A 15,577-nucleotide genomic window follows, 5' to 3' on the forward strand; every position below is an offset into this window, starting at 1 on the left:
TCAATGACACCCCACAGTCACTGTTTTAAAACTTTACAACCAAGACTTGCCCTGAAAATTTCTCAGACCAAAAATCTATAGCTAAGGCTTTTCTTGACAGTGTCATACAACATTAATACCATAAAGTATATCTGAGTAACAATGGATGATAGTTTCAATACAGTAAATGTTCCTGAATCTTTTGAGAACAAGATGAAAATAAAAGTAATGATCATAATATTTGATATTAGGGTTCTTCATCAGTAGCAGAAGCAGCCACATAATTTATGAAGTGCCTACTCTATGCCAAGTATTAGTCCATGTACTTTACATCCATCACCTCCAATCCTATAAACAAGTTAAGGGTGTCAATATTAATTATATTTTATAAAAAAGAAAATAAAAATCATCTTAAAAAGAAAACAAAGATTATTAAGAAGCAAATACCTTTATTTATTTAAAATTTACAGCTATAATGAATTCTCAAATATACACAGAAATTGAAAATATATTATACTCCACATATCTCAAAAATCAAGATTTATTAATTACAGAGACTTTTTCAGATTTCCTTTATCTATCCCTTTTTTGTTCCTCCTTTGAGGAAGTATTTTAAAGAAAGCCTTAGGCATATAATTTTAACTCTACATCAATATGCCTTTTTTAAAATATAAGGGCAGGTCCTTAAATAATCACAAGCTAAAATCAAACTCAACAGACTCAAACAATAATTTCTTGGAATCCTCTTAGTCACTAATCAAATTTTCCTAATTTTCCCATAAAGTCTTTTTATAATTAGTTTGTTCCAATTGGAATAAAAAAAAAAAAAAAACATACACACAAACATTTCATTATTTCTCTTAAATTTTTTTCCTATTTTTTGTTCCCTATCCCTGATTATGATAAAAGTAAATATCTTTATTTTAATTGAGATAATTTACATTCCCCAAATCCACATTAAAAATATATAATTTTAGTATGTGCACATAGCTATGCAGGTATCACCACTGTGTACTTTAAGAATTTTTGCATCACGCCAAAAAGAAAACCTGACACACGTCAGCAGTGGCTCCTCATGCCCCCTCCTAGTCCTCAGCAATAACTAATCTACTCTCCATCTCTACAGATTGTTCTAGACATTTTCTATAAATGGAATCATAATTATAAATGTATTTTAGATGTCTATTAGTTAGACACCATAGACAGATCTACCTTAGGTACCAAAAAATATATGACATGGTTCATGTATATAACAGAGGAGATAAATGGTAATAAAATCCTTGCACCATGGTTGCCATTATGAATGCTTTCAGCTCAAGGTTTTTGACTTTTCCTCACAAGCATTAAAGGGCCAATGATAGTCATGTAAGTGACATACCCATGGGTTACCCATATGTGACAAAAAGTTCAATTTTCTGCTGGCCATCATTTTCACAAAGACATACCATTATCCAAAAATGATGGTTTATCATAGTGGTAATGTGGGTAGGTAAGCTCAGCACCCGAGATACACCTCCCAGCTTTCTCTCCTTTTCACAAAAGCATGCCAAAATGCAAGACAGAGAAGGGAAACTTTATTTTTATTGATTCTTAGTATACTACTCAGAATCAATATACTACTGGCAGCTTATGAGGAAGGCAGAAGAGGGCAGGGTTGAGAGCATAAACCCCAAATCTGTTCATTGTCCAGAATCAGATAACCTGTGCACTTTACCAATTAATAGCTATGTGACCTTTGGAAAATAATCTCCAAGTCTCAGTTTTCCCCTATGCCAAATGGAAATACAAATAAGTGTGGCTGCTTTGAATACTAAACACAAAGACCTTAAGATAACTTGCTTACTAAATGCTGGCTATTTGCAATAAATAATTGTTATTTTTTAACTATTATTAACAAATGATGCCTCAGAGCTGACAAAGTCACTTCAGTGTGGGGCCTCTAACATGTGACAGGACTGTCAAAGAGGAACAGATGAAGTAGAAAAGTTCTCCATGCCCTGGCATAGTGACATTTAAGGGCAATAACAACGTGGACTTTGAGGATTTGAAAATCAGAAACTTAGATACCCAACTGCTCCTTCCTTAGCCTTAAGAACCCCTAAAGCCGAGCATCAACCCTATGAAGATATTTTTGGTCTGAGAGAAGAATGCAGCTGTTAGGAGCTTTCCATCATTCCTTTCTGGCACTTGGGATGTAAAAATTAATAATTCAATAAAGACAGAAAGGAGCAGGTGAATGTGTCTGTGCAAGGGAGGAAGGGAGAGAAAGGTCTGCCCCTCACAGGGCCCACAGAGGACCATGGGGAAGCAGCCTACATTTCCCACTGCACTCCTTCACTCTCCTAGGTGGCCATAGTTGAGACTTTTTCACTCCCCCCTTATACTTCCCTTATTTATGTGATTACATTTCTCTAATATTAATTATCTCTACAATCTTTTTACCATTATAAAAATCACCTTACTTGCAATAACAGGTTTAGATAACACTCAATAGATACTAAGTCTCAAATAGAGCTAGATTTCACAGATTGTTTCTTGTGCATCAGCGTCTTCCTCTTCAACTACTGCCTACTCTGGGTGTTCATGCACAGCATGGAGGGAAGAGGGCGATTTTATCACCATCCCTTTACTGGTTGGCTGTTGGTTGTTTTGTCTTTAAGAACTAAGGTAAACCAAGTTCCCAGGCATGCTTCAGAAGCTTTATGTGAACTGTAGGCATCTACTTTGTAGGGAAGAGGGACTCTCTGCCTATGACTGACAGAAAATCCCTCTCATCCCTTGCCACACTTTATCCCCACAGCATTAGGCTTACCCCGCTTTAGAAAGTGATCTTGCTTTAAAAAAAAAAAAAAAATTAAAGGAGAGACTTCTAAGTCTTACCAATGAATCTTTAATAAAGGACTAAAATTTGGAGGGGAAAGGCAAAGGAAGAATTTCACTGCCTATGTTATATTTTACATTCCTCTAAAGAGTCCAAAGTTTTTATAATGTGGTAATGATTAAACAAGAATACCTAGATAATGGCTAAAATCTGAAATAGTTTTATCAGTCTAAATAATGTTTCTTTATAAACAATTCACCTTTTCACATCCATCAATTTACAGAAATATGAAGGCAAAAAACTTAGAGAACCCATATAATTCGAGCAGCATAAACTGTTATAGGAGAAAGAGATCATCTGAATTTAGTTGCCCACTTGACCAGCTTTCCCTGAACATCAAACTGCAAAATATTTAAAAATAAATGAGAACTGGGTGCAGCGGCACACACCTGAATCACAGTGAATCAGGAGGTTGATACAGGAGAATGGCAAGTTTGAGGCCGGTCTCAGGAGCTTGGAGAGACCCTGCCTCAAAATAAAATATAATAAGGGCTGGCAATGTAGCTCAGTGGTAAAGCAACCCTGGGTTCAAAAACAATTCCAAAAACAAATAAATGAGAGAATTAAAATAATGAAAAAAAAAAGTCATTTTTTAGCTTCTCCTTTGGTGATAAGAAACAGGAAGGCAAGGAATCAAAAACTAGAAAACCATGCATCACCTGGGAAAAGTCCAGTGTGTACAGGAGAGAACTGTGGTCTCTTCTGGCTTTTTTTTTTCCCCCATAAGATTATGGTTTTAATGTAGAATATTGGCATCATCGCTTATTTTCTTGATAAAAGCATAACTGTGTCTTACCTGGTCACAAATCAGTTCCCATTTTTTCTCATTGTCATATTGACGCAGTAACCTGGCTTTGTCAGGAGGTAGGTTCATAGCATTCTGTAAAAAGAAAAAAAAAAAAAGGAAAAAGGTCTGTCAGTAAATAACAGGTAAGCAGAGCAAAGACTACACTGTGGCCCTTCAGTGACAGACTTTCATTTCCTAGTAGTAACTGATTCAGTTAAAACACCCTGCAGAAGTCATTAAACATCGAACTGGTTTGACGGCGGAAGGAAGCTCTGAAGTCCTGTGAGATGGTCTGCTCTTAACCATCAGACTTGCATTTCAGCAAAGGTGATGCTTTGTTTCTTCATATCACATCAGCCTCCCTTTGGACTCCACAAAAAGGGCAGAAGTGGTTCTTCAGAAGGTAACTTCTCAATTTCTTCTTAAAGCACTATGGTGCCACCAGGCACAGAAAGCTCTAAAATAAAACTCAAATGACCAGAACCACCAATAGCATCAACTTTTTACTCACTTTGATGAACAAGGAGTAAAAAAAAAAATGAATTTTTGAAAATGACAACAGAATTGTTTTCTGTCCTTCAAGACATGTAAATATTAGCGACCTTAATTCTTAGGTCAGCTACACTGGTGTATGAAGTTGAGTTTGCAGATGAGAGACTGACCCTGAGCCGAATGAAATGTCCTCACATCAGCATTCATACAACCCCTCTGTTAACTCATCTTCTGTAGTGCTGCTCATGAATTTTCCTACACATTCATGTGTTACGAATCTATGTTCAAATGACCAATCATATGCATTTTCAAGATCCTTAAGCTTGAGTCTGAGCTAAGATATTTGTGACAACAGAACAAGGAAGGGTGAGGGAGCCCCAAAAGGAATTCCAATCTGTTCCCTTGGCTACCCCAAAGTTCCCATGCTCTAAACAACTTAGCTAAGTAGTTAATTAATGTATTATGAATATTAATTGTCTGGCCCATGCTCTGGCACCAGCAATTTAAACATATGGATCAACTACAATGCAGTTCCTGATTTAGATCAATATTTTAGTAGACAAAAGCAAAGGTCTTGATCTTTTAATATTCAACACCCCAGCTCTCTCAAGGACATGGCTTATAGTGAAACAGCTCCCTTAGCCTGGTTACTATTGCATGTCAAAGGGCAAAACAAATTTAATAGAGGCAAAAGTAGGTGAACTACTCTAACTTAATGGCAAATTCAACTTGATGATTTTGATAGATTGAATTTAAGAGAAACTGCCTAGGTTAAATCTAATGTTCAGATTGGTATGCCTTGAATCGATCTACAGCTATTAATTTGAATCTAATCTGTCATATTTTAAAACTAATAGTCTGTTTTCCAAATATTTAATTTTTAAATTACCCCCAAAGCTGAGAATATCAGTTGAACAGCTTTGGACTCCAGAGTTTTCAATGGTACTCCTAAGGCTTCTTAGATACAAAAATATCTAAATAGGAAAAACACTTTCATATAATCTGTCTCCATGGAATATCTACTTAAACCAGAATAGAAAACACCTACTTACATTTATTAGTTATAACAATTTAACAGTATTAAACAACAACCAACAGTATTATTCAACAACCTGGGATAAGGCAAAGGAGAATTCCATGTGTATCTTTTGGGGATGGAATATTATTTACTGTTAAATAACCAGTCTACCTTTGCTTATTTCACCCTGGAGATGGACTTTTTCCCCTTATACCAGTTTTGACCCTCAGGTTAGTACCTCTCAGTATGATTATGCAGAAAATAGAAACAAGGTAAGTTAAATGAGTTTTCTTTTCCTTGATTCCTTATTAATTTCTTGAGATATGAAGGAAATAAGAATGCCTGAACTCCTACAAGGTATCAAAGCACTATATTAGGCACTGTAAATATAGAACCTTGCTTAATATTCTATTTCATAAGAATATGAGATAGATAAAACTTTCTTTCTCCATTTAATAGATGGGGAAACAGACCCTGGAGAACTTGATTAAGGATGCAAAGATCAGCAGTAGGACCAACACTTAAGTCTGTTAGATTCCCAAGGACATGCTGTAAAAGTACCATCAAGTTCTCCTGTGGCAAAGCAAAAAAAGTAAGATGCTCCTTCTAGACCAACTTTCTGGGTTGTGTGTGTGTGTGTGTGTGTGTGTGTGTGTACGTGCATGTGCGCGCGTGCACACACGCTAGGGATTGAACTCAGGGCCTTGTGCATGCAAGGTAAGTACTCTACCAATTAAGATATATCCCCAACCCCAACTTTCATTTTGATTAAACAATCTTCCATTCAACAAATGGTCATGAAGCACTGTTCCTTCACAAGCATTCTGTGCCATGCTGGGTGACACAGGGGAAACTAGACACACAAAGGGCAGAGGTTTTTAAATTCTGGCAAATCTTGAGAGAGGTTATTAGACTGTAGGTTTAAATTAGAGGATTGGGAAAGGACACTTAGGGAAAAAGTAGCAATTAATATGAATCCTAATGAAGGAGGAGGAGTCCGTCAAGTCAAGAGTGGACAAAAGCATGCTGGGCAGACAAAAATATTGGAGACTCAGGCAAGAAAAAAGTTGGTGCTTTCAGAGAACACAAAGAAAACCAGTTTGGCCAAAAAGAAAGTAAAAGAGAAAGAATGAGAGAAAGATGAATTCGGACACGTGAATCAAAGCCATATCATGCCAAGACATGCAGGTCAAGGTCAATAATTTTGATTTTCGTCTGAAGTGCAATGGGAAGCCACTGAAAGCTTTTAAATAAGGACATAACACAAGCACACTGTTTTACAAAGGTGCTACACAGAGGAGTGGTTACATAGCAAGAGTGGAAGCAGAGAGGCCATGAAGGGGCCAGGTCAGGAATTCAAGTGAATGTCGGTGGGTTGGATGAGGGTAGTGGCATATCAAATGAAGAAAAGTGGACAGATAAGAGAAATACTATGTGAAACTCGCTGGTGAGGCCTAAGGGCTGCAAGAAGCGAGGCGCTAAGCAATTCAGTGAGACCCTATCTCTAAATTAAATACAAAATAGGGCTGGGGATGTGACTCAGTGGTCAAGTGTCCCTGAGTTAAATCCCAATATAATGCCTAGTGACATATCCAGCTTGAGTTACTAGGTACACAGGAGTCCATTTTATCAAAAGGATACCCAAGAAAAGGCAGCATGAATCTTGAGAAGGTGGGAAAGAATAAGATTTCCCGGTAGCCCTGTCTGGGTCTGCGATGACGATGAGATGCCCAGGCGGACAGTCAAGCATGTAGGCATGTACATGATTGTGGGGGTCAGAAGAAAGATATATATTTCCCTAAAGAAGAGCCTTAGGAAATGATTCTGAGCCTGATAACTGGTTATTGCCAGGAAAAGTAGCTCAACATCAGTACATCAGAACTAAAACTATACTTGGTAATCATTCACCAAGCATCTCAAATAACTCCTTTCATGAGTCAATACTCTGAGCTGCTCAGGTGTACACTATACAGCTTAATTCTACAGGGACTAGGAGGAAGCAGTTCTATTTAAAATCAGACACTCCGCAGAGGCCTGTCTGAAGTTCAGGGATGTTGTGATTAGCTGGTCATAACTGCTCCAAAATTTCTTTAGAGTAAACTCATTCCTTTTGTGCTATAAAGGGCAGGACTCTAGAGTCTAAGCTAAATGTTTACACAGGTAATGCACAAGAGTCCAAGTTATTTTCTGAGAAAAATATTGGCTCTGTCTCCAAATCCCTTTGCTCCCTGTATAAAAATGGTCTGCTCTTCTATTTGGCTGAAAATGTAAATCAATTTCCAAGTTTTCCTAACACAGTGACAGCTCTACTTCACCCAAACTTAGGGATATCTGTGAGACAGGACTCTCTTTTTCTTGTTGTGATCCATCACCCATCTAACATTTACTGGACTTTGACCACGTGCCAGAACATCTGCACTGTAGGCATATGAAAGAATTTAATCATAACATTGTTGCACACCAGTCCTGCCAAAGTCCCACTGAAGATATATGATATTTGAGTTGAAAAGGTTAGTGGACACTAATTATCTATTTTCTAGATTGTACAAGTTCCAAGCTACAATAAATTAGACCATCTCAGAGTTCTGTAAGGACAGTGTAGGGCAAGACTTTATTAGGTGGGCGCTGAAATTGGGCTCACTAGATTCCAACCCTGACTACCACTTACTACTGGTGATGAGGAAGCACACTATTTAAATCAAAAAGCCAATTTAATGAATAATCCAGAGTCAAAAAGCTAATATATGTAATACAAATCTGAAGGTCAGAGAATCAGGTCAGAATCAAAGAGAAGGCTCAAAATCAGTAAGACATATATTTAATGATGGTCTGAGAGATCTCAGGCACTTACGCTCTTTGCATGCATTATCCAATTTAATTTGTCTTATAATCCTGACACATAGGCATTATCATCTCCACTTAACAGAAAGGAAAGTGAAGGTCAAGAGGGGTAAGTAACTCCTCTATGCATGAGATAGGGGGCAAGCAAGGTCTCAAACGACAGGGCTGATCACCCTTTTTCCATGGCACAAAAGCTGAAACCCTTCTAAAAATCTGACTTGTCTGAATTAAGCAATCTGACAATTAAACCTGAATACTCAGAGACAGAGTAATCAGCATGTAAAGGTGAAAGTGTATGGTATTATTTAGGCTACTGATATTTTCAGATAAAATACCGACATTTCAAAACAAACTTCAAAGAACTTAAAAAATGTAAATGACAACAAAATGGCCAGGCTAAAAGTAGACAGCAAGACATGGCAGCAAGTCACAATACACTTAATAAACCCTGACAACAATCAAATCAAGGTGCAGAGACAAATGTGGGTTAAACTCAGGCTTTGATGAAGACTCAATGAAGCAAGAGAAAAGGTAAAGTCACCAATCCAAAACACAGCGCTTCAGATGACAGCTTCAGAGGAAGGCAGTTATTTCTGTTATGTAAAGCAGGGCATGCTTTGTGCTTGGCCTCGGTGTGTGGGGAGGAGGGCAAAGACGGGCAATGAATGGCACAGAGTGGCTATTCATATTTGTGAGATGCAATTATATATCTACCATCCATTAACAGCATAATCTTGGGTCAATTATTTCAACTAAATCTGCTTCTCAACTGGTGTAATGAAAGGGTTCGTGATGGTGGTGATGGGGACAATAATAATGATATTACCTGCCTGTGGAGTCTGAGAAAAAAGAAGCTAGACAATGCCCATAAAAGAAAGCACATGGAAATCCCTCAGCACGTGAGAGATTATTCATACTACCTTTCATTATTGCAGATAAAGGTGTGAACAAAGGTATGAATAAAGAAAAGAGAGGGCTGTAAGCACACATAAGACCATGTGAGGTGAAGGCAGACCAGAATTTAAGTTACTCAAGAGGCAGTGAGAAGTCACCTGCTGAGGAAATATCTTAAGGGAAAAAAAAAAGCCTTTATAGGGGTCCTTAAAGCAACCAGGTGACAAAGAAGGGAAAAAAATATTTATCAGCTGATAGGGGATTAATATCCAGAACATATACAGAAATCAAAAATCCTAACACCAATAAGCAAATAACATAATCAATCAATCAATAGGTAAAAGAACTAAATAGATATTTCCCAAAATACGAAATGCAAATGGCCAACAATACATGAAAAAATGTTCAGTGTCTCTAGCAATGAGGGAAATGCAAATCAAAACTACACTGAGATTTCAAGTCACTTTAGTCAATAGCAACTATAAAGAACACAAATAATATTAAACGCTGCTGAGGATGTGGAAGAAAAGGCACACCTGAGTATGGTTGGTGAGACTGCAAATAGGTACACCCAAGTATTGTTAGTGAGACTGCAAATTAGTAGAACTACTCTGGAAGCCGCATGGAGATTCCTTTAAAAAAGTAGAAATGGAGCCACCATGTGACAAGGTATCCCACTCCTTGGTAAATTTCCAAATGATCTAAAATTGGCTTACTGATAGTAAGATAGTCACCTCAATGTTTATAGCAACACAATTCATGAGAACCAGATTATGGAATCAACCCAGATACCTGTTATAAATTAATGGATCAAGAGACTGTGTGTGTGTGTGTGTGTGTGTGTGCGTGTGCGCGTGCACGCGTGTGTATGCAATGGAATATTACTCAGCCATAAAGAAGAATGAAATTATGGCATTTGCCAGTAAATGGATGGAACTGGAGAACATCATGCTCAGTCAAATAAGCCAGACTGGGGAGTAAAAAAAAAATCAAGGGGCCAATGCTTTGTCTCATATGTGGAAAAACAAAAGTGGAGGAGAGGAGGTAGGATATCATAAAGATATAGGGAAGATCAGTGAAGTAAAAGAAAGAGATCAAGAGGGAGAGAAGAGGGATGGAAAGGTGAGGAAATATGGAATGTCTTGAACAAAATCACGTCATAAGCATGTATGAATATACCACAGAGAACTCCACCTTTATGTATATGTAAAAGCATGAATCAAAAACAAACAAGCAAAGGGAAGATCACTAGAGGAAGGAGAATTGGGGAGGAAAGAAGGGAGAAAAAAGGGTTTCCCCTTTATTCTTGGGATTAAAATTAAATTCCAAGCATGTATGATTTTGTCAAAATGAACCCAACTACTATGTGTAAGTAAAATTTAAAAAAAAAATCAAAGAGAGATCAAAAATGTAGAGGAAAGGGACTAGGGGAGGGAGGCAGGAAGGGGAAAAGGAACTACTGGGGAATGATACTGGCCAAAATATATTGTTATATTGTATGTATGGATGAATACGTAACAAATCCCACCACTGTATACAACTACAATGCATAAAAATAAAAAGCAACCAAACAAATCTTCCCATTAATTCTTCCCACATTGCTGTGTTCAGCTTACATCATTATCAGCAGAACAGGTCAAGTCACTTGGTCCTGAGTGATGTACCAATTCTCCTGAGTTTGCTTTAAAATTGCAACAGAGGAGGGCAGCAGAAGTGTGGTTGGCAGTCAACACATGCCCACCCTTCTGTTAACTCACTCAAAAGCTGTCTCCTCCCATGACCTATATTCAATGGTCTAGGCAACTACCTGGCATCTAAGTTTGAACATCTTCCTAGCCTCAAGGAAGCTGCTAAAATGTGTTCAGTTTCTTTCCTGGCACAGGACTCAGGCAGCCAACCAAATAGCTCCCCAAAATGAATCATCACAGTCAGTCATCTTTCATTGTCACTGCTATTTTTATTAAATCATCAAAGGTATTAATATCATTCACTGTGGTCAGCAAAGCCACAAAGGAGAAATCAGTCTCCCTAATCTAGTTACCTCTATAAAATAAAATCTGACTGGAAAGCTGACTTTTCTTGAGAATGAGGCCTCTTATCTCCCATTCACAATTTTGATTCCACACAGTTTTCTTAGAAGGCTTTCTTTTTCTACATATTGAATGAGATACAAATTGACTCTTTTATGTAACTTTTTTATAATCAAACATATAAATCTATACTTTTTGACCACATAACTTCTTTGTGATTATATAACTTCTGTGTGACGGAGAAGTACAGAGCTGGATGGTATGATTATTATATTTTAGCTCTTCTGTCTTTTACAGGTGACCAGATAGATTAAAAATGGTGAAAGTACTGTATCCATCTACAATTTTAAAAATATACTTTTTTTAAAAGAATCTTAAAATGGGGAGATATTCCTAGATTACTTGGGTGGGACCAACAAACTCACACAGATCCTTAAAAGAAGTGTAAAAACAATCTTTTATAAAAGAAAAAGAAGCACTGGGGAAGATATAGAGAAAGTAGAATCCTCAAAAATTATTTTTATGAATGTAATGAGGTATACCCACTATGGAAAAAGGTGTATTGCTTCTTTAAAAAGTAAAAGATAGACTCAACAGATGACCAAATATACCCAAAGAACTGAAAACAAATTCAAAGAAACACTATAGCAGCAATACTTATAACAGCAATATTCAGAACAGCCCAAAGATAGAAACAACCCAAGGGTCCAAAAGTAGATGAATGGATAACAAAATGTGGCATATACATACAAAGGCATATTTTCAGCCATTAAAAGGAGTAAAAGACAACATGGATGAACCATAAACATATGCTAAATGAAAGAAACCAGAAAGGACAAATACTGTATGATTCCACTTACTTGAAATATCTAGAATAGGCAAAAATCAGACAAAAAATATGTTAGCAATGACACGGAGGAATGAAGAACAGGATTACTATTTGACAAATACAAAGTTGTGTTTGGTGTGTTGAAAAAACTGGAAATGTGTAGAGTGATGGTTGTATGATATTTGAATGCATTCATGACATTGAATTGTATACTTGAAACTGGTCAAAGTGGTTATCTTTATGCTATGTATATTTTACCACAATAAAAAAAAATAGCTTAGGGTGGTGGGAGAAGTCATGGTGATGCTATGTGAGAAGAACTTGATCATCAATGTTGGCTCTGAAGACGGAGGAAGGACCCAGAAGACAAGGGCTGCAGACGGCCTCTCAGAAATGACAGAGCAGTGATTCTCCCTCAGAGCTTTCAAAATGAATGGAGCCAGGAGGGGACCACGATTTGAGCCAGTTAACTTGTGACACACTTATCAACTACAAAACTATAAGATAATAATACCCAGTTGTTTTAAACCACTGTATCCAGTAATTTGTTATTAGAGAACTAATATTCTTGCTGATGGTATTTTAGCTCCCCCAGCGCATGACTTTCCTTCTTCCACAATTCCAAATTCCAAAATTTCCATGTCCACATCATACTGCCAATTATTAGAGGCATGGTGCCTGTTTTATAGGCTGCCAATTCAAATTAATAACAGCCAGTATTTAATTACAGTAGGAAGTGGAAAAACCTTTGGGGACTCAATGATGTCCTAAGATTAAATTACTGGAAGTCTAAAAATAAAACTACTAGCTCATGAAGAAGACATATTTTAAAATAAAACTATACTATTTAAACAAAGACAATTATACTGGCAGCACTTAAGGTTTTACCATGACACGTGTTTATCAGTCTTGATGGACTGTTTTAAGAATCCCACAGTTGCATGCCTGTAATCCCAGCAACTCGGGAGGTTGAAGTGGGAGGATAGCAAATTCAAGGCCACCCTTGGCAACTTAGCAAGATCCTGTCTCAATATAAAAAATAAAAAAGGCTGCAGATATAGCTCAGTGCTGAATTGTTTTGTTCTTAATGTGAATTATTTGGGCATTCTGGTTTTATGACACCTTAAGGAATTAAGCATTTATATATATATAAATATATTATACACACACACACACAGTAAGCAGCATATACATATAACACAAATATATAGTAATACATTTATACTATATACATATATTCCGATTTTCTTACATATATGTGTGTGTGTGTGTGTGTGTGTGTATTACACACTAAAGGAAGCAAAAACAAAAAGCAGAAAAATTTAATCACCTTGACATATGTCAGAAAGCCAGCCATGAAAGATTTCCTAATTTTCCTGCTTATCTTGGCTGGTCTTGTATGTAGAGACACTATGTGATTATTTTTGCGGGGGAATGGGAAGTGCTAGGAAGTGCTAGGTATTGAATCCAGGGGGTGTTCTACCGCTGAGCTATATCTGCAGCGCTTTTTATTTTTTAGATTGAGACAGCATCTCGCATATGTGGCACACTGGGTTCAATCCTGAGCACCACATAAATAAATAAAACAAACGTATTGTGTCCATCTACAACTAAAAAAAATTTTAAATGTCTTTAAAAAAATATTGTGTCATTGATCTATTCCTGGTTTTGCATTCTCATACTACCGTGGTATATTTTAAGCACAAAGTGCTACCCGAATGTATAATCTGGTCTTGACCCAAAACAAAGTAGCAAGGTCACATCTGCACTTCAAACAGCAAGCAAAGCAAGGTAGGTCCCTACCAAAAGGGACCTATTTACAGACAATGAACTCCTGAGAAACAGAAATGGTAGACCCCAGGGTATGCACTTGTCAATTTTAAGTGCTAGACTTGACTGTATGGAGGAAGAAGGAAAAAGAAAGCACACACACAAGAAAGATGAAGTGGGGCAGGGGCACTTAACTGTATTGATTCTCTGTGCTTCTCAGCTGAGTAAACCACAACAGTAGGCCTGGGGGACATGGCCCTGGCTGCTGAACTCAGCACACCCACTTGATGTGTTCTGGATGTAAACACTTTTGTTTCCTACAAAGCACACTTATGCTTCTCCAAGAGAGTTATAAGTATTTGGAGAAATGCCAAAATACTACAGTGGCCATTGAATCTTTGCATTCTTACATTCTATAACAATTCCACTCTCCTCACTCAAGAGATGAGCTATACCCAACTAAAGTGAACCAATCTAGGACACCAGGAATAATGCAATACAATTCTTCTAGCAACCTAATGTTGCTTGTCACCCAAGAAGTTTTGCCAACTTGTAATAAGCCTCTGACTCAGATCTGTCTTCTTCCTGAGAGGATTTCAACTCAAAGTACAAAATGAACCCGTTCAATATTATACAGTAAAGAGAAGTAAGAGGATCGAGAGATTTCTAATTTATGACTTTAAAAAACTACCTAATACTCTCCTTCTAAATAAGCCTTTGAAACCTATGCACCCCTCCCCTCCCCCATGCTATCTCAGGGGTCTGATGGTCTGGTGCTGCTGCACTGCACCCTCCCAGCCACTGGCCAGCCACTGACAAATGGGCCCATTCATCCTCTCTCTGTCCTCTATACATATATTTATAAATGGCAAGCACAACATATTCTCTGTTACTCTGGTTGGGCAATAGGGACACTATTTAATACAGAGGTGCCACACATACCATGCGTGATTTCTAAATAAATAGGGTTATCAAATATATTAACACAAAACATATTATCATAACTCTTTCTTCAATGACTCCGAAAGGACAAGGATTTTACAAAGTCTTCTGGTCATCACAATAAATTACAACTATAAGCTTGGCAGTTGGAATCATTTAGACCTGGAGTCCCACTCCAATTACTAGCAGTTCATTTTGGCAATGAACTACATTTTTCTGATTCTCGATGCTTTTGTCTAAGAATGAGAAAACAAACAAACAAAATCTCACTGTCAGGATCACCATAAAATATGGAAAGTGCTTCTCACAGCAGGAGACACATGCACTGGGTATAGTGTGTACAGAAGAAGCTGTGGATAGAGACAAATGTTCTTCTAGTCTCCAGAGTCCAAAAATGAGCTTTGATTTTACAATCTAAAGCTAAAACTATCTGCAGTTTGACTATCAAGTCACTTAACTTTTTTGAACTTTAGTTTCTTCCTCTGTAAAACAAGGATACCAGCAACTCCAAGGAAATTTCTAGAGGAACCTGACGGAAGAGGCTTTATACAACACAGTTGCTCTGACAAATATTCACATTAACAAAAATTAATGTGAATTTGCAGACATTTGAAAAAGAAAAATTAAATGACTCAACACATGTAAAACATCTCACTGAACTCAATGCCTGAAGCAAGCATTTAATAAATTTTAGCTACTGAATACTTGAATACATTACAACAAACAGGAGAAAGAAAAGGATGAAGCACTGGGGCATCTTCAATTCTTTAACACAGTGCTTTGGGAGCATCTCACACACATCACATAATAAGAATTTCTTCTACTCATAAGCATAATACAACGCATGTGTAGCTACTAGTCAAATGATGAACTGTATCAAAATGTGTAGGTCTATGGTTCCCAAACAGACTGTCAAGGCACCCTAAATGCTCTACAGCAAACTGAAACTGCAGAATGGTTTCTGAAATTTTTAGCCTGAGGTAGACAGTTTCTACTTTTTGTCATGCTACATTGCTTTCTATGGTGTCTTACCTTTGTAAAATTGGTTTTTAGTCGTTGTTGCAATAAAAGGCAAGTAACAGAAGAAAATAAAAATTCAATAGGAAATGAGGGC

The 15,577-nt window shown here is 37.2% G+C and overlaps 1 protein-coding gene across 8 annotated transcripts in view; it reads right to left on the bottom strand.

Annotated features, from left to right (window-relative positions):
• The window catches only part of Fmnl2 (formin like 2), a 283,661-nt gene that overhangs the window by 122,340 nt on the left and 145,744 nt on the right, over positions 1-15,577 (bottom strand). For all 8 annotated transcript variants that reach the window (XM_058573498.1, XM_058573496.1, XM_058573497.1 and 5 more), the window contains exon 2: positions 3,657-3,740. In XM_058573498.1, the coding sequence (XP_058429481.1) occupies positions 3,657-3,740 (84 nt within the window). The remainder of the gene's footprint in view (positions 1-3,656; positions 3,741-15,577) is intronic.

The sequence above is a fragment of the Marmota monax genome, unplaced genomic scaffold, assembly GCF_021218885.2.
Source record: "Marmota monax isolate L192 unplaced genomic scaffold, Marmota_monax_Labrador192_F-V1.1 WCK01_AAM20220418_F8-fsc00048, whole genome shotgun sequence".
Taxonomy (NCBI): Eukaryota; Metazoa; Chordata; class Mammalia; order Rodentia; family Sciuridae; genus Marmota; species Marmota monax.